Source organism: Helicoverpa zea, chromosome 25 (genome assembly GCF_022581195.2).
Source record: "Helicoverpa zea isolate HzStark_Cry1AcR chromosome 25, ilHelZeax1.1, whole genome shotgun sequence".
In the NCBI taxonomy this organism is placed as follows: domain Eukaryota; kingdom Metazoa; phylum Arthropoda; class Insecta; order Lepidoptera; family Noctuidae; genus Helicoverpa; species Helicoverpa zea.
In genome coordinates this window covers 5,881,495-5,900,085 of record NC_061476.1, presented here as the reverse complement: position 1 = coordinate 5,900,085, position 18,591 = coordinate 5,881,495, and the positions used below count along the sequence as shown (strand labels likewise).

The 18,591-nt window shown below is 38.1% G+C and overlaps 1 protein-coding gene across 2 annotated transcripts; it reads left to right on the top strand.

Annotated features, from left to right (window-relative positions):
• Nucleotides 1–1,441: 1,441 nt before the first annotated feature.
• Nucleotides 1,442–6,618, top strand: LOC124642757 (uncharacterized protein K02A2.6-like). 2 transcript variants are annotated; one of them, XM_047181390.1, is made up of 3 exons: nucleotides 3,546–3,929; nucleotides 5,482–6,407; nucleotides 6,502–6,618. In XM_047181390.1, the coding sequence occupies exons 2-3, from the start codon at nucleotides 5,553–5,555 to the stop codon at nucleotides 6,604–6,606; spliced, it is 960 nt and encodes a 319-aa protein (XP_047037346.1). In that variant the 5' UTR covers nucleotides 3,546–3,929; nucleotides 5,482–5,552; the 3' UTR covers nucleotides 6,607–6,618. The 2 variants fall into 2 exon arrangements, with proteins under 2 accessions (XP_047037347.1, XP_047037346.1); XM_047181391.1 differs by lacking the exons at nucleotides 3,546–3,929; nucleotides 5,482–6,407 and adding an exon at nucleotides 1,442–2,488.
• Nucleotides 6,619–18,591: the final 11,973 nt, after the last annotated feature.

Genomic DNA, 18,591 nt, shown 5'->3' with positions numbered 1-18,591 from the left:
GTAGGGTAGTACATAAGAGAAGGGTAGTACATAAGAGGGTAGGGAAGTATATAAGAGGGTAGGGTAGTACATAAGAGTAGGGTAGTACATAAGAGAAGGGTAGTACATAAGAGTAGGGTAGTACATAAGAGTAGGGTAATATATAAGAGTGTAGGGAAGTATATAAGAGGGTAGGGTAGTACATAAGAGTAGGGTAGTACATAAGAGAAGGGTAGTACATAAGAGTAGGGTAGTACATAAGAGTAGGGTAATATATAAGAGTGTAGGGAAGTATATAAGAGGGTAGGGTAGTACATAAGAGTAGGGTAGTACATAAGAGAAGGGTAGTACATAAGAGTAGGGTAGTACATAAGAGTAGGGTAGTACATAAGAGTGTAGGGTAGTACATAAGAGTAGGGTAGTACATAAGAGTAGGGTAGTACATAAGAGTGTAGGGTAGTACATAAGAGTAGGGTAGTACATAAGAGTAGGGTAGTACATAAGAGTAGGGTAGTACATAAGAGTAGGGTAGTACATAAGAGTAGGGTAGTACATAAGAGTAGGGTAGTACATAAGAGTAGGGTAGTACATAAGAGTAGGGTAGTACATAAGAGAGTAGGGTAGTACATAAGAGTAGGGTAGTATATAAGAGAAGGGTAGTACATAAGAGAGTAGGGTAGTACATAAGAGTAGGGTAGTATATAAGAGAAGGGTAGTACATAAGAGTAGGGTAGTATATAAGAGCGTAGGGTAGTATATAAGAGTAGGGTAGTACATAAGAGAGTAGGGTAGTACATAAGAGTAGGGTAGTATATAAGAGAAGGGTAGTACATAAGAGTAGGGTAGTATATAAGAGCGTAGGGTAGTATATAAGAGAAGGGTAGTACATAAGAGAGTAGGGTAGTACATAAGAGTAGGGTAGTATATAAGAGAAGGGTAGTACATAAGAGTAGGGTAGTATATAAGAGCGTAGGGTAGTATATAAGAGTAGGGTAGTACATAAGAGTAGGGTAGTATATAAGAGTGTAGGGTAGTATATAAGAGCGTAGGGTAGTATATAAGAGTAGGGTAGTACATAAGAGTAGGGTAGTACATAAGAGTAGGGTAGTACATAAGAGTAGGGTAGTACATAAGAGTAGGGTAGTACATAAGAGTACATAAGAGTAGGGTAGTACATAAGAGTAGGGTAGTACATAAGAGTACATAAGAGTTGGGTAGTATATAAGAGTAGGGTAGTACATAAGAGTAGGGTAGTATATAAGAGAAGGGTAGTACATAAGAGAAGGGTAGTACATAAGAGTAGGGTAGTACATAAGAGTAGGGTAGTACATAAGAGGGTAGGGTAGTACATAAGAGTAGGGTAGTACATAAGAGTAGGGTAGTACATAAGAGTAGGGTAGTACATAAGAGTAGGGTAGTACATAAGAGGGTAGGGTAGTACATAAGAGTAGGGTAGTTGATGTGTATGTGCATCTCGCTCACTCATGTGTAGCACCGCATTGTGTGAAGGTGTCATTGCGCACGGCAGTATTAAACTAGTATCCATCGAAACCCCACGTCTTCTTATTTCTGCACCATTTACCCACAAACATATCATTGGCGACGAGGACGATTTTACCCACATACAAAAATAAAAAATGGCGAAGTCATTTTTGGGTAATTTATCGACGTTTGATTATAAATCCGGCGAGTGGTCTATTTTCAAAGGGCGGTTGACCCAATTTTTGAAGGTTAACGAAGTCAAGGAAGAGAATAAAAGTGCAATCTTGATTACACATTTATCTGATGACTCATATCGTTTGGTGCGTAATTTGGCTTATCCGGTCGAGTTGGAGGCGCTGGACTATAAGAAGCTGGTGGAACTGCTTGATACTCACTTCAAACAGAAGCAATGTTCATTTTCGGACAAGGCCAAATTTTATGGAGCTAAGAGGAGCTCAGGCGAGTCATTGGGCGATTGGGCTGCACGACTGCGAGGATTGGCGAGCTACTGTAACTTCGGATCCGCTTTGGACACAAACCTGACGGATCGTTTTGTCCTGGGCTTAGGAGCGGGGCCCGAGCGTGATAAGCTATTTGAGCAGAATGCTTCCACGTTGGAATTTAACAAAGCGTTGGAGATAGCTGAGCGAGCGGAATGCGCTAGAGAAGCCAGGAAGGTGTTGTCCACAGATGACACTGCCATAAAAGAAGAACCGGTGAACAAAATATACAAGGGCGGTTCACGTCGCGGCGGCGGTGGCAGCGGCGCAGGCGGCGCTCGTGCGGGGACACGAGATGCAAGTCGTGAGGCTGGCCGTTGTTCTATATGCGGTTTAAAAGGTCACGATAAGGATGTGTGTCGTTACAAAAATTATAAGTGTCAAAAATGTGGAAAAGAAGGGCATTTAAAGAAAGTGTGTAATAAAAAAAACCAAACCAACCGTGTTCGCGTCAATAATATCGGAAGCGATGATAGTGATAGTGAAACAGACGGTAGCTGTAAGGAATGCCATAATTTTAACATAAGGTATGTAACAGACAAACCGTTGTGTTTAGACATTAAAGTAGGTGATAAAAATGTAACCATGGAGTTAGATTCTGGGTCTGGAGTTTCTGTCATATCAAATAGAATGTACTCAGAACTGTTTGCACATTATAACTTAACTGACTGTACGATTAAAATGTGTTTATATAACGGACATAAAATCTCGCCGTTGGGGTATTTCCAGCCTATTGTCGAATATAAAGCACAAAGGAAAGAAATTAAGATATTTGTAGTAGACTCGAATGGCCCTCCCCTACTCGGGCGCGATTTCATGTCCACTTTCGGTTTAATTTTAACAAATGTTTATAAAATAAGTCAGGATCACGATGTTAATGCATTATTGGAACAGTTTCCTAGCTTATGGAAAGATGAACTTGGTTGTTTTAATAAATTTAAAGTGCACCTACGATTAAAGGAAAATTCAGTACCAAAATTCTTTAAGGCCCGACCAATACCGTTTGCCTTAAAAGACAAGGTAGAATTAGAATTAGATAGATTAGTCAGTTTGGGCATACTAGTTCCGGTAAGTAATTCACGTTATGCAACACCCATAGTACCGGTTTTAAAGGATAATAACACGGTTAAGATAGCAGGTGATTTTTCAGTCACACTTAATAAGGACCTTATAATAGATAAGTACCCGCTACCAAGGATTGAAGAAGTGTTTGCTAAGCTTGGTGGGGGAGAACATTATTCGAAAATAGATTTAAAAAATGCATATAATCAATTTTGTCTCTCGGAAGATTCTCAGGAGTTGACTACTATTAACACACCAAAAGGATTATTTAAATATACACGTCTAGTTTACGGTCTTGCGAATGCTCCTGCCCTGTTCCAAAAAGCAATGGAAGTTTTATTGTTGGGTATCGAAGGAGTTAGTATATGGTTAGACGATATTTGTTTGACTGCGCCAACAAAAGCACTTCATATAAAGAGATTAGCACAGGTTCTAAGCAGGTTAAATGAAGCGGGGTTGCGCCTTCAGAAAGACAAATGCGAGTTTTTTAAGGATAATGTAACGTACTTAGGTTACATTTTCGATAAGAACGGATTACGTACTAACCGCGATAAAGTTAAGGCAATATTAAATGCGCCGGAACCGACAAATATTACGGAAGTAAAGAGGTTCCTAGGAGTAGTCAACTACTACAGGGTTTTTATTCCTAATGCATCGAGCATTATGAGCCCGCTCCACGAGTTGCTGCGCAGTGGCGCGCGGTGGGAGTGGGGAGCGCGCCAGCGCCGCGCGGTGCGTCGCGTGTGCGCTGAGCTCGCCTCTGAGCGCGTGCTGGCGCATTTCGAGCCGAGCGCGCAGCTAGTGCTATCAGTAGATGCCGGGCCGCATGGACTCGGGGCTGTCCTATCTCAACGGGGCAGCGATGGCGGCGAGCGACCATTAGCGTACGCCTCGCGGTCGCTTTCGGTAAGCGAACGCAATTATAGTCAAATACAAAAAGAAGCGACAGCAATCATTTTTGGTGTCAAACACTTCCATCAATACCTTTACGGAAGAAGCGAGCCATTTATTCTTAAGACCGACCACCGGCCCCTGGTATCAATATTTAATAATAAAACGGGTATATCGATAACTACAGCATTACGGTTACAAAGATACGCTATTATACTTTCTGCATACAACTATACAGTTCAGTATACAAGGTGTTGATTTGCATTTGTGCCATGCTTCAGGAGGAGGACATAAAAAACGTAAATAATCGATTGGAATTACAGTAGATGGGAAATAACTAATATGCACTGCTTTTTTGTCATTGTAATGTCGTGGTATTTCCGAAGTAATCCAATTTTATGAATGAAATTTATGAGTGATCGTTGCGTATGCTTTGTGTTTGCGTTTGTGTGAGGGTGCAGCACGGTTTTAACGCCAGTGACATACGCGCCAAGTTTAAATAAGGCTAGATGACATTTACGGAATTCTGAAAAAAAATTAGAGAAAAAAAATTACGTACCAATTTTTTTATTGATTTGGGTCGAGAATCATTAGCATAATTACCTCCTTGAATATGGCACGGATGCAAATCAACAGCTTGTATATCAAGTGATAATAACTTAGTCGCTGATTATTTTTCCCGTGCACCTGTGGCGGATACTGCGTGCAAGGGAGATAGCGAATATGACGCATATTTGTCACTGAATTTCTTAGACGTGACCGACCCAGCTGTTTTGTTAATGGATTTAAAGAAGGCAACTTGTAGTGATAAAATTATTCAAACCGTCATTAAATATACAAATGTAGGTTGGCCTCGTAAGATTGTTTGCGAGTCTATTCGTCCCTTCTTTTTATGTCGTAATGATTTGCAATACGAAAATGGTATTTTAATGCGGGGTCATAAGGTGGTAATTCCAGTGGCACTGCGAGAAAGAATGTTGCGCGAACTGCACAGCACGCATTTAGGCATAGTAAAAATGAAATGTAATGCGCGTAGTAGGATGTGGTGGCCCGGTATAGACGAGGATATTGAGAGGTGTATCGGCGCATGCGACGTTTGCGCGAGCGTGCGGCCTGCGCCGCCGCGAGCTGCGCCCGCGCCGTGGCCGAGTCCAGCCGCGCCGTGGGAACGCATCCACATTGACTATCTGTCTATACGTCAACAGACGTATCTAGTAGTGATTGACGCATACTCTAAATGGTTAGAATGTATTATAGTTCGGCCATTCAGAGAATGCGTTCCTGACACGTCGCGATTGAACTGACGACGTAACTTTGCAATGGCGTTGCAGTTACGATAAAAATATTTTTGCTGGTTGTTTACCGTTTTAACAATTGAGGAGCATTAAAACAACATTATTATATCAATAATCAATGAATGTAGTTACGTCGTCAGTTCAATCGCGACGTGTCAGGAACGCATTCTCTGAATGGCCGAACTATAACATGCAAAATGATACTACTAGCCAATCTTTGATAAGAAAACTGAAACAATGTTTTTCTGTGTTTGGTTTACCTTGTACTTTAGTTTCAGATAACGATCCCAAGATAAATTCAAAGGAATTTAATTTGTTCTGTTCCAATAATGGCATTAAATACATGACGACTCCAATTTACCATCCATGTAGCAACGGTCAAGCGGAAAACTCAGTAAGAACATGTAAAAAGATGTTGAAAATAATATTAAGTGAAAACTCTGCACAACATGTGTTACGTGAAAAATTGATAGGCTATTTATTTGAATATAGGAATACAGAGCACTGCACTACTGGACACTCGCCCGCAGAATTAATGTTTGGTCGGAAGCTGAGATCACGGCTTGATTTAATACTTCCAAAAGAAAATGAATCGCATAAAACAATGTCGAAGGAGAATGAATGTAGTAGCAGAGCCTTTGTGATTGGTGACAGGGTATGGGTCCGGTGGTACAGTGGTAGAAAAGAAGCTTGGAAATTAGGAGTAATAAGTAAAGTGATAGGGAAAAGAATGTATGAAGTGGTGGTTGATGATCAAAGTGTATCTTGTATTAGGCATCTTGATCAGCTTTTAGAGTGTAAAAATAAAGGTATAGCAAGATCAATTGATTGTGATGAACCGATGCCTTCAGGGGTTCCACCCGTTCCTAGTTCACCGACTTCAACAATTCAGTTTAGTCCAACAACATCCGAATTAATTAGTGAGTCGGATTCAGTTAGCACAACAGGTGTAGATTCAGAGGAACCGGTGGAAGAAGAAACGGTGGCAGCGCCAGTTACTATTACTAGCGTGGAAGGTTCTAGCAATGCTGCTGGAAGCAGTAGTAGTGGTAGCGATGTAATTTGTACTGAAGCTCGAGAAGGTGTACGCCAATCTGTCAGTTGTATGCCAGACGCCCAGGCTCCTCAAGCCTCGGCCAGGCCACAGGATTCATCTCCGCAATTATCACGTGCACGTTCTCAGCGAGTTAGGAAGAAGGTAGATTACTCAGTATTTTATAAGTAGATTATAAGTTAATTATAAGTTTATGTTATTAATTGATAAATTGTAATACTAAGTATTCTGTCTACAGATTTCAAAATTAGTGTGGAGGAATGATGTGTATGTGCATCTCGCTCACTCATGTGTAGCACCGCATTGTGTGAAGGTGTCATTGCGCACGGCAGTATTAAACTAGTATCCATCGAAACCCCACGTCTTCTTATTTCTGCACCATTTACCCACAAACATATCAGTAGTATATAAGAGTAGGGTAGTACATAAGAGCGTAGGGTAGTACATAAGAGTAGGGTAGTACATAAGAGTAGGGTAGTACATAAGAGTAGGGTAGTACATAAGAGTAGGGTAGTACATAAGAGGGTAGGGTAGTATATAAGAGGGTAGGGTAGTATATAAGAGGGTAGGGTAGTACATAAGAGTAGGGTAGTACATAAGAGAAGGGTCATAAGAGTAGGGTAGTATATAAAAGTGTAGGGTAGTATATAAGAGGGTAGGGTAGTACATAAGAGTAGGGTAGTACATAAGAGAAGGGTAGTACATAAGAGTAGGGTAGTACATAAGAGTAGGGTAGTACATAAGAGTAGGGTAGTACATAAGAGGGTAGGGTAGTACATAAGAGTAGGGTAGTATATAAGAGTAGGGTAGTACATAAGAGCGTAGGGTAGTATATAAGAGGGTAGGGTAGTACATAAGAGTAGGGTAGTACATAAGAGAAGGGTCATAAGAGTAGGGTAGTATATAAAAGTGTAGGGTAGTATATAAGAGGGTAGGGTAGTACATAAGAGTAGGGTAGTACATAAGAGTACATAAGAGTTGGGTAGTATATAAGAGTAGGGTAGTACATAAGAGTAGGGTAGTACATAAGAGTAGGGTAGTACATAAGAGTAAATAAGAGAAGGGTAGTACATAAGAGTAGGGTAGTACATAAGAGTAGGGTAGTACATAAGAGTACATAAGAGTTGGGTAGTATATAAGAGTAGGGTAGTACATAAGAGTAGGGTAGTATATAAGAGAAGGGTAGTACATAAGAGTAGGGTAGTACATAAGAGTAGGGTAGTACATAAGAGGGTAGGGTAGTACATAAGAGTAGGGTAGTACATAAGAGTAGGGTAGTACATAAGAGTAGGGTAGTACATAAGAGTAGGGTAGTACATAAGAGTAGGGTAGTACATAAGAGTAGGGTAGTACATAAGAGTAGGGTAGTACATAAGAGGGTAGGGTAGTACATAAGAGTAGGGTAGTACATAAGAGCGTAGGGTAGTACATAAGAGTAGGGTAGTACATAAGAGTAGGGTAGTACATAAGAGTAGGGTAGTACATAAGAGTAGGGTAGTACATAAGAGGGTAGGGTAGTATATAAGAGGGTAGGGTAGTATATAAGAGGGTAGGGTAGTACATAAGAGTAGGGTAGTACATAAGAGAAGGGTCATAAGAGTAGGGTAGTATATAAAAGTGTAGGGTAGTATATAAGAGGGTAGGGTAGTACATAAGAGTAGGGTAGTACATAAGAGAAGGGTAGTACATAAGAGTAGGGTAGTACATAAGAGTAGGGTAGTACATAAGAGTAGGGTAGTACATAAGAGTAGGGTAGTACATAAGAGGGTAGGGTAGTATATAAGAGTAGGGTAGTATATAAGAGTAGGGTAGTACATAAGAGCGTAGGGTAGTATATAAGAGGGTAGGGTAGTACATAAGAGTAGGGTAGTACATAAGAGAAGGGTCATAAGAGTAGGGTAGTATATAAAAGTGTAGGGTAGTATATAAGAGGGTAGGGTAGTACATAAGAGTAGGGTAGTACATAAGAGTACATAAGAGTTGGGTAGTATATAAGAGTAGGGTAGTACATAAGAGTAGGGTAGTACATAAGAGTAGGGTAGTACATAAGAGTAGGGTAGTACATAAGAGTAGGGTAGTACATAAGAGTACATAAGAGTTGGGTAGTATATAAGAGTAGGGTAGTACATAAGAGTAGGGTAGTATATAAGAGAAGGGTAGTACATAAGAGTAGGGTAGTACATAAGAGTAGGGTAGTACATAAGAGGGTAGGGTAGTACATAAGAGTAGGGTAGTACATAAGAGTAGGGTAGTACATAAGAGTAGGGTAGTACATAAGAGAAGGGTAGTACATAAGAGTGTAGGGTAGTACATAAGAGTAGGGTAGTACATAAGAGTAGGGTAGTACATAAGAGTAGGGTAGTACATAAGAGGGTAGGGTAGTACATAAGAGGGTAGGGTAGTACATAAGAGTAGGGTAGTATATAAGAGTAGGGTAGTACATAAGAGCGTAGGGTAGTACATAAGAGTAGGGTAGTATATAAAAGTGTAGGGTAGTATATAAGAGGGTAGGGTAGTACATAAGAGTAGGGTAGTACATAAGAGAAGGGTCATAAGAGTAGGGTAGTATATAAAAGTGTAGGGTAGTATATAAGAGGGTAGGGTAGTACATAAGAGTAGGGTAGTACATAAGAGTAGGGTAGTACATAAGAGTAGGGTAGTACATAAGAGTAGGGTAGTACATAAGAGTACATAAGAGTTGGGTAGTATATAAGAGTAGGGTAGTACATAAGAGTAGGGTAGTACATAAGAGAAGGGTAGTACATAAGAGGGTAGGGTAGTACATAAGAGTAGGGTAGTACATAAGAGAAGGGTAGTACATAAGAGGGTAGGGTAGTACATAAGAGAAGGGTAGTACATAAGAGTAGGGTAGTACATAAGAGTAGGGTAGTACATAAGAGTGTAGGGTAGTACATAAGAGTAGGGTAGTACATAAGAGTAGGGTAGTACATAAGAGTAGGGTAGTACATAAGAGTAGGGTAGTACATAAGAGTAGGGTAGTACATAAGAGTAGGGTAGTACATAAGAGTAGGGTAGTACATAAGAGTAGGGTAATATATAAGAGTGTAGGGAAGTATATAAGAGGGTAGGGTAGTACATAAGAGAAGGGTAGTACATAAGAGTAGGGTAGTACATAAGAGTAGGGTAGTACATAAGAGTGTAGGGTAGTACATAAGAGTAGGGTAGTACATAAGAGTAGGGTAGTACATAAGAGTGTAGGGTAGTACATAAGAGTAGGGTAGTACATAAGAGTAGGGTAGTACATAAGAGTAGGGTAGTACATAAGAGTAGGGTAGTACATAAGAGTAGGGTAGTACATAAGAGTAGGGTAGTACATAAGAGAGTAGGGTAGTACATAAGAGTAGGGTAGTATATAAGAGAAGGGTAGTACATAAGAGAGTAGGGTAGTACATAAGAGTAGGGTAGTATATAAGAGAAGGGTAGTACATAAGAGTAGGGTAGTATATAAGAGAAGGGTAGTACATAAGAGTAGGGTAGTATATAAGAGCGTAGGGTAGTATATAAGAGAAGGGTAGTACATAAGAGAGTAGGGTAGTACATAAGAGTAGGGTAGTATATAAGAGAAGGGTAGTACATAAGAGTAGGGTAGTATATAAGAGCATAGGGTAGTATATAAGAGTAGGGTAGTACATAAGAGTAGGGTAGTATATAAGAGTGTAGGGTAGTATATAAGAGCGTAGGGTAGTATATAAGAGTAGGGTAGTACATAAGAGTAGGGTAGTACATAAGAGTAGGGTAGTACATAAGAGTAGGGTAGTACATAAGAGTAGGGTAGTACATAAGAGTAGGGTAGTACATAAGAGTAGGGTAGTACATAAGAGAAGGGTAGTACATAAGAGTAGGGTAGTATATAAGAGCGTAGGGTAGTATATAAGAGTAGGGTAGTACATAAGAGTAGGGTAGTACATAAGAGTAGGGTAGTACATAAGAGTAGGGTAGTACATAAGAGTAGGGTAGTACATAAGAGTAGGGTAGTACATAAGAGTACATAAGAGTTGGGTAGTATATAAGAGTAGGGTAGTACATAAGAGTAGGGTAGTACATAAGAGTAGGGTAGTACATAAGAGAAGGGTAGTACATAAGAGTAGGGTAGTACATAAGAGTAGGGTAGTACATAAGAGTAGGGTAGTACATAAGAGTAGGGTAGTACATAAGAGGGTAGGGTAGTATATAAGAGGGTATGGTAGTACATAAGAGTAGGGTAGTACATAAGAGAAGGGTCATAAGAGTAGGGTAGTATATAAAAGTGTAGGGTAGTATATAAGAGGGTAGGGTAGTACATAAGAGTAGGGTAGTACATAAGAGTAGGGTAGTACATAAGAGTAGGGTAGTACATAAGAGGGTAGGGTAGTACATAAGAGGGTAGGGTAGTACATAAGAGTAGGGTAGTATATAAGAGTAGGGTAGTACATAAGAGCGTAGGGTAGTACATAAGAGTAGGGTAGTATATAAAAGTGTAGGGTAGTATATAAGAGGGTAGGGTAGTACATAAGAGTAGGGTAGTACATAAGAGTAGGGTAGTACATAAGAGTAGGGTAGTACATAAGAGTAGGGTAGTACATAAGAGGGTAGGGTAGTACATAAGAGGGTAGGGTAGTACATAAGAGTAGGGTAGTATATAAGAGTAGGGTAGTACATAAGAGCGTAGGGTAGTACATAAGAGTAGGGTAGTATATAAAAGTGTAGGGTAGTATATAAGAGGGTAGGGTAGTACATAAGAGTAGGGTAGTACATAAGAGTAGGGTAGTACATAAGAGTAGGGTAGTACATAAGAGAAGGGTCATAAGAGTAGGGTAGTATATAAAAGTGTAGGGTAGTATATAAGAGGGTAGGGTAGTACATAAGAGTAGGGTAGTACATAAGAGTAGGGTAGTACATAAGAGTAGGGTAGTACATAAGAGTAGGGTAGTACATAAGAGTAGGGTAGTACATAAGAGTACATAAGAGTTGGGTAGTATATAAGAGTAGGGTAGTACATAAGAGTAGGGTAGTATATAAGAGAAGGGTAGTACATAAGAGTAGGGTAGTACATAAGAGTAGGGTAGTACATAAGAGGGTAGGGTAGTACATAAGAGTAGGGTAGTACATAAGAGTAGGGTAGTACATAAGAGTAGGGTAGTACATAAGAGAAGGGTAGTACATAAGAGTAGGGTAGTACATAAGAGTAGGGTAGTACATAAGAGTAGGGTAGTACATAAGAGTAGGGTAGTACATAAGAGTAGGGTAGTACATAAGAGAAGGGTCATAAGAGTAGGGTAGTATATAAAAGTGTAGGGTAGTATATAAGAGGGTAGGGTAGTACATAAGAGTAGGGTAGTACATAAGAGTAGGGTGGTACATAAGAGTAGGGTAGTATATAAGAGTGTAGGGTAGTATATAAGAGCGTAGGGTAGTACATAAGAGGATAGGGTAGTATATAAGAGGGTAAAAAGATAAAAGATAAAAGATAATTTATTTTGTTAAAACATGGGTATATGTTTACAAAACATAGGTATTGTTAAACATGAGGTGTTAAAATTAGGTAGGTTAGAGCCATACATGTTTTGCCTGTAATTGGCGTACAAAATTTTTTTACTTAACTAGGCAGGTATATTATGTAGGTAGCTAATATCAAAGCGAAATGTCACAATAGTTAGGCATCATTAAGGTATTCATTAACTGTATAAAAACATTTCGTAATCAGGAACTCTTTTAATTTAAATTTAAATTTATTTAATGGTAGCTCCTTTATACATTTAGGTATTTTGTTATATAAAACAGGCGCTAGGCAGAATATGCTCTTATGCATCAGTGCAGTGTTGCATGGCACAATGCACAGTTTGTCATTGTCTCTGCGAGTACGACTACTTATATCAGCAAGGCGACTAAATAATTTTGGGTTGCTCTTAACAAATGTAACTACTTCATATATAAACAAAGAAGGTAAGGTAAGTATTTTAAATTTAATGAAAAACGGTTTACAGCTATCAGTATTTTGAAGACCAAACATTGCCCTAATGCATTTTTTTTGAGATTTAAATACTGTATCTCTGTTGGTCGAGTTTCCCCAGAATATTAGTCCAAATCTTAGGATGGAGTGAACTATGCCATGGTAAGCTGTAATTAGAGCATCAGTGTCTATGATAGCTGAGAGTTTGTACAGAGGTAGGGTAGTATATAAGAGGGTAGGGCATGGGCGTAGCCAGCTTTGGGCTCAGGGTGGGGCAGCAGTCAATCTCCGATTTTTTGTATCTTGAGCCGTTATTCTATATCTCAAACTTGTTAATCTCTTAATTTGAGAGGTTTATATTTTCAGGTACAGAAAATAAACAATCTCACACAGGATAAAAGCCAAAAGTAGGGCATATAGTTTTTGAATACGCGAGCGAAGCGAGCGCGAAATTTTTATCGGACTTAAACCAAATATTACGTAAAATTTAGCCCAAACGTACTTAACTTTTTGTTTGTTGACAAATGCAAAAACAAGGGCATATACTTAGTTTCTGAATACGCGAGCGAAGCGAGCATGAAATTTTTATCGGCGTACTTAACTTTTTGTTTGTTGACAAATGCAAAAACAAGGGTATATATAAGTTGATAAGTTGTTAACTCTATTGCTGACGCATAAGGCTTATAATTGTTTGTCCTTAGTGAATATTTCGGTATTATAATCTTGTCAACCGAACAAACATGTTTTGACTCGAAATACACATTTTGAACTAAAATTTAATTTTCACGTAAATAATTACGTAGGTAGACAGTCCTAAGCCTAAGCCTGTGTAAAGTATGAAGGGAAATCAGAAGGCTATTTCCATTTTTATTTTCTAATACTTACTAAACTAATGCTTATACTCAATACTAGATTGCGATTGACTATTCATTGAACTAATTAATATAAAAGAAGTAGGTTGTACCTACAGTCATAAGAATAGTATATTTTTTAATTAGAAAAAAGTTGTTAAATCGCAACCGCTCAATATATCAGAAAGATGCAAACAACCAACCTATCACTATATCTGAATGATCTATCTGAATGAGTGAGCCGCACACGAGTTTCGAGCTACTGAGTTATACTGAGCTACTGATATAAAGATATGAAAGAGTGATTCATATCCCAGTGATTGAAAGATGCATATCTATCTTTTCTTTTCAATGACACATTTTGCCCATGTCTAATGCCTCGCCTCTCGCGGCTCTCGCTCGCTCGACCCGCATCCCGCTCAGGGGGGGGCAGCTGCCCCTCCCTGCCCGTACCTCGCTACGCCCATGGGGTAGGGTAGTACATAAGAGTAGGGTAGTACATAAGAGTAGGGTAGTACATAAGAGTAGGTTAGTACATAAGAGTAGGGTAGTACATAAGAGTAGGGTAGTATATAAGAGTAGGGTAGTATATAAGAGTAGGGTAGTACATAAGAGTGTAGAGGTAGTAACAATTTTCTAAGAACTTTCTATCTAAGCTTTAAATAACTGTTTAATTTACTAGAGAATCCAAGTTTCAAAGGTTTTCAGACTGGTAAGCGGCAATTTCGGGTTTTAATGGATCAAGTTGTTTGGATTTAAGCGCATTTTAAAGCGCTTATATCGCTTTAACACACGTGCAGAACAAAAACTCAAGTCTGAATACACTCTAAGCTGATAAGGACTTAGAACTTTTCTTTAAAGTACTTCAAATTCTTGGGAAATATATTTTTAAGATTTCCGACACCCTTTATAAAATCCCACGCTAAGGCTTTCACAAACGTTAGGACCGACAGTAAAATTATATCACTACTTTACACTAAGCATTATCGTTTTACAGTACTCTCTTACTGCAAACTTTTAGTCGGCCGATAGTTTGTTTGGGCTCATGAATCAGTTTGAAGATGGTAGTACGATTACAAAGATCAGGTATTTAGCTGTTTAAGACGAACTGACAACTTTGATTGTAATCATGATTTTTTCATCATCATCATCCTCCGAGCCCTTTTCCCAACTATGTTGGGGTCGGCATAGAGTCTAACCGGATGTAGCTGAGTACCAGTGTTTTACAAGAAGCGACTGCCGTATCTGACCCCCTCAACCCAGTTGCCCAGGCAACCCAATACCCCTTGGTTAGACTGGTGTCAGACTCACTGGCTTCTGACTACCCGTAACGACTGCCAAGGATGTTCAATGACAGCCGGGACCTACAGTTTAACGTGCCTTCCGAAACACAGTCATTGGTGTCTAATATACTTTGAAAGTACATACAAGCTATTTCTATTAGTAAATATATTAGAAAATATTTTTTCTATTAGAAAATATTTTTGCTGACCATCTGGTCAACTGTCAGCCGACTGTTTAGTGTGCAATGTGCGGGTATTCTAAGTATAATCGTTTTAAGACACGAAATAACTATTTTATGCCGCGTGAAATTAAAGTCGTTTTAAAGAGAAATTGAGAAAGTTATCTTTAAAATATTATTATTAGAATTTTGTTGTTACAATGTCATAATCTGTACCTACCTAAAATTTAGTTTTTTCTTAGTACATTATTAGGCTCCATTCTGTGTCGTAAAATCCGAGTTTACAAGTTCTTAAACACACTTGATTTTCAAGATAAAATCGTTAATTTCTTTCTTCTTGTAGGTACTCAATATAAACTTGGCAAGAATCTATCGGTGTGTGGCACTGTAATACACACAAATGTTACTTCTGATACTCGCTCTAGCAAACAGTAACAAACTGTGTGCGAACATTTAAAAATATCCGAGAAATTGCAACCTTTGCACAATTGCTGTGCACTCGCGTTGACGCGCGTACACATATTTTACAAAGAAAGCTCGCATTTTGTTGAAAGCGTGCATTTTGTTGAAATCTCACCATAATTTCGGCCAAAATCAAACACTGTTTATTCGAATACCTAATATTCCTGTTGCTTGCACCAACACAAGCTAAATAAAAAACAAATGTACCATCTTTAAGATGATAAAATACTGTAAAGATTTTGTTTATTAAAATTAGAAAAGAATCTCTTAATAAATCAAGGTGTTGAAGACAGATTCTTTACGAATTACATCACTAGCAATTATCCCTTCATTAAACCCACTCAGTATTTCTAAAACAAATATATGTACAGTTTATCTAAAAGTTACCCATTAACGAGTGCTTTTAACTTCATGATAAATGACTCGGGCACACAATTGGAAGTCGGAACACGGACCCTTTGGACTGCAGATGAAAAATGGCGGAACGAAACTACAAAAATGTCGTAACGGAAATTAATTAGCTCTGACCTTGAAGCTTAATTAAATGTCGCGTTTTTTCTCTTGTTTGTACAATTTTTTTTAATGGGGTAGATTTTTGCGGTTACATTTTTTTACAAATGTATTTTAAATATATGTTTTTCTAATTTTCCTAACCAAAACGCAGGCCAAAATTTACACAATCATCTGTCTAGCCTTTTTCCCAACTACGTTGGCGTCAGCTTCCAGTCCAACCTCATGCAGCTGAGTATCAGTGTTTCACAAGGAGCGACTGCCTATTTGACCTCCTCAACCCAGTTACCCGGGCAACCCAATACCCTTAGGTAAGACTGGTTGTTAGAATTTTTGACTTCTGACTAACGTAACGAGTGTCAAAGATGTTTTGTGACAGCCGTACTTACAATAATTGCTTGGTAAAATATGTAACGAAAACATTATTTTGCATAATTTCTGAACACCACAACACTTAATTGGAATTACTAGCAAAATCAATAATGACGCAACATGACAGAGATAGTTAGTTACACTTAATACAATAACTCGTTAGATGCAATTAATTTCAATGCTCTATAATTAGATCGGGTTTCAATAATGCCGATAATTATATCGATAATGTTATTCAGGTATCGACATAAAATATATCCTTATGGCTTATTTTCCATAGAAACGTCATTTATTCTAAGTTATCTTACTGAGTTGTCTAGCTTTAAGTGTAAAAGTTTTAATAACAAATATACCTAGGTACTATTTGTGTATTTGTGCAGCATTTTTTTTTTGAAGATGTGAGTACAGTGGAAGAGAGTTTCAGACTTTTACTGACTAAAACCCAGCCTTATTCCTCCTAAAGCCCTTTGTGTACCAGGGTCGCGGTCACTCTTTCGAACTTAGAAACTGGTATGTAGGTACTTAGATTTTATAAATGTACTTAGTAATCTGCATTCGAATACAATATCGAATATCGAAGTACAATGTCTATACACCTTGACTTTGTTCGTTGATTTCTATAACATCCTAGTTTTTGAGTTTATCGCGAAGAGACAAAAATGTACATATCAATCACATTAAATGTATCTATTTATTCATACATCCAATTAAACTGCTGTAATTAAATTAAATTTGATGGTCGCATCTCGCCATATGTGAATGCTTACGGCTGTCCATTTGTAAAGTTAACTTTGCACTTATTCTTTCATATTTTTAATCTTTCATAGATCACTAAAATATTTATAATGTAATGTAACAGATTACGACTGTTTTTATATTCTCACTTTTTTATCAAATTTTTTATCAGTCACAATTATTGTCCAAACAGCTTATTTATCGTGAACTGTTGGACTACACATACACACTTATCTCAATATCTATTTAAGGCAACATTTTAGGGATCAAGTACATCATCATCATCATCATCGTCATCAGCCTATCGCAGTCCACTGCTGGACATAGGCCTCTCCAAGTGCACGCCACTGAGATCGATTTTCGGCTTCAAGTACATGTCTAACATTAATTATGGAATCAAGTAAAAAATGCCCTAATCAGAAAAATAAACGACAACTACCTAAATATTATTCTAGTAGGTAACTACTTACATCAATTTCAAAATGTCCTGAAATGAACTAATGCTAAATATGAAAGTACAGTTCGTTATCAACCCTATACAACCGAATGAAAAAAAACCTGTCGATATCAGATTAATCGTAAATCGTAGTTGATTTATAGCCTCAGTGTGAACAAATACTGATAAAAAACTTCAATAAAAATCACTATCAAATGGTTCAGAGAGAAGACTTTTGTGAATCATGGTGGTCTACATTTCTACAATTGAAAAATCATTAATAAAAAACATTACAAGATATAGACAACTAGCTTCCACCAGCGGTTCCTCGCATGCTGTGGGAACTACTTCGCGTACCAGAATTAAATAGTACCTTGACAAACAGACTATCTAAAACTTAGGTAAAAAGAATTTTTCAAATTAGTCGAGCAGTACCTGAGGTTAGCGCCAAGAAAGAACGTCCACCATTTGCATATACACTTTAAACTCAAACTTCTGAACGTATTTTTATCTAGTACCACTAACCATATAACAAACTAATTAAAGTTCAGGTATCTGTATTTTAACAGTGCAAAGCCGGAAAAGGTTGTTAGTCTATATAACTGAATCTCCCCAATAGGTAAATCCCTACCCCATGAGGTAGATCTCCCCTTGAAAGAATCATATCATCAATCATAAAAAACCAGATTTCTGGGGTGCTCTTTGAAGCAGAAAATATGAACATTTCTTTTAAATTAGTTAAAAGTAGAGTTTCAACCCCAAACGGCTCAAACATGTAATTGCCTATAAGGTTACTATATTTGCGCCGCTTGAGGTTCTCTGCTTGTGCAGCGGCGGAGCCAGCACAACATGCAGTCCCGGGAAGGTGAGATGGCGCAAGAGTGTCGACGCATGTCGCGTCCCACACTAAAGTTAAAAGTTCATATTTCCTGCTTGAAATAAACTTTGGTACTTTACCCATATAAATAACTGATAGGTACCTATTTTAATTCCACTTGCTCTAAATTTTGTGGATCCTCATGAATATTGCAGCGAGGAAACTGCGCTGAGGACACAATTCTAGTTAATTCCACATCTAAAGGACTTATTGAAAATTCATTTTCATGAGCTTTTACAGTAACATCAGTTAGGTACTTTGAAAGATATTTTATCTTTTTCAATTTTATTTTTAAGATTATAAAACGTAGGCCAGTCCTCAGCACTGGATTTCTCATGCCTTAAATGGTGATGATGATGATGACGTCAAAAGTTTATTGGTCATGCCAAAAGTAAGGACTAATTACGGCAAAAAATTGCTCTGAAAGAGCATATAGTAAAATATCACCCACCCAAAACAAAAATGTGAAAGACTGCCAAGTTCGATAATATGGGAATGCTTCGCCTATAAAAGAAGTGAGATCTGAATAAGTACCAAGTTCCATACACATACCTCAGTTAAAAATAGTTACTTTTTAATGATGTTACTTGGCAAGTTTTCATACACCTTGTTATAAACCTACTAAACGCAATGAATCAAGTATTTAATTTTCTATTAAAACTTGCCAAGTAAT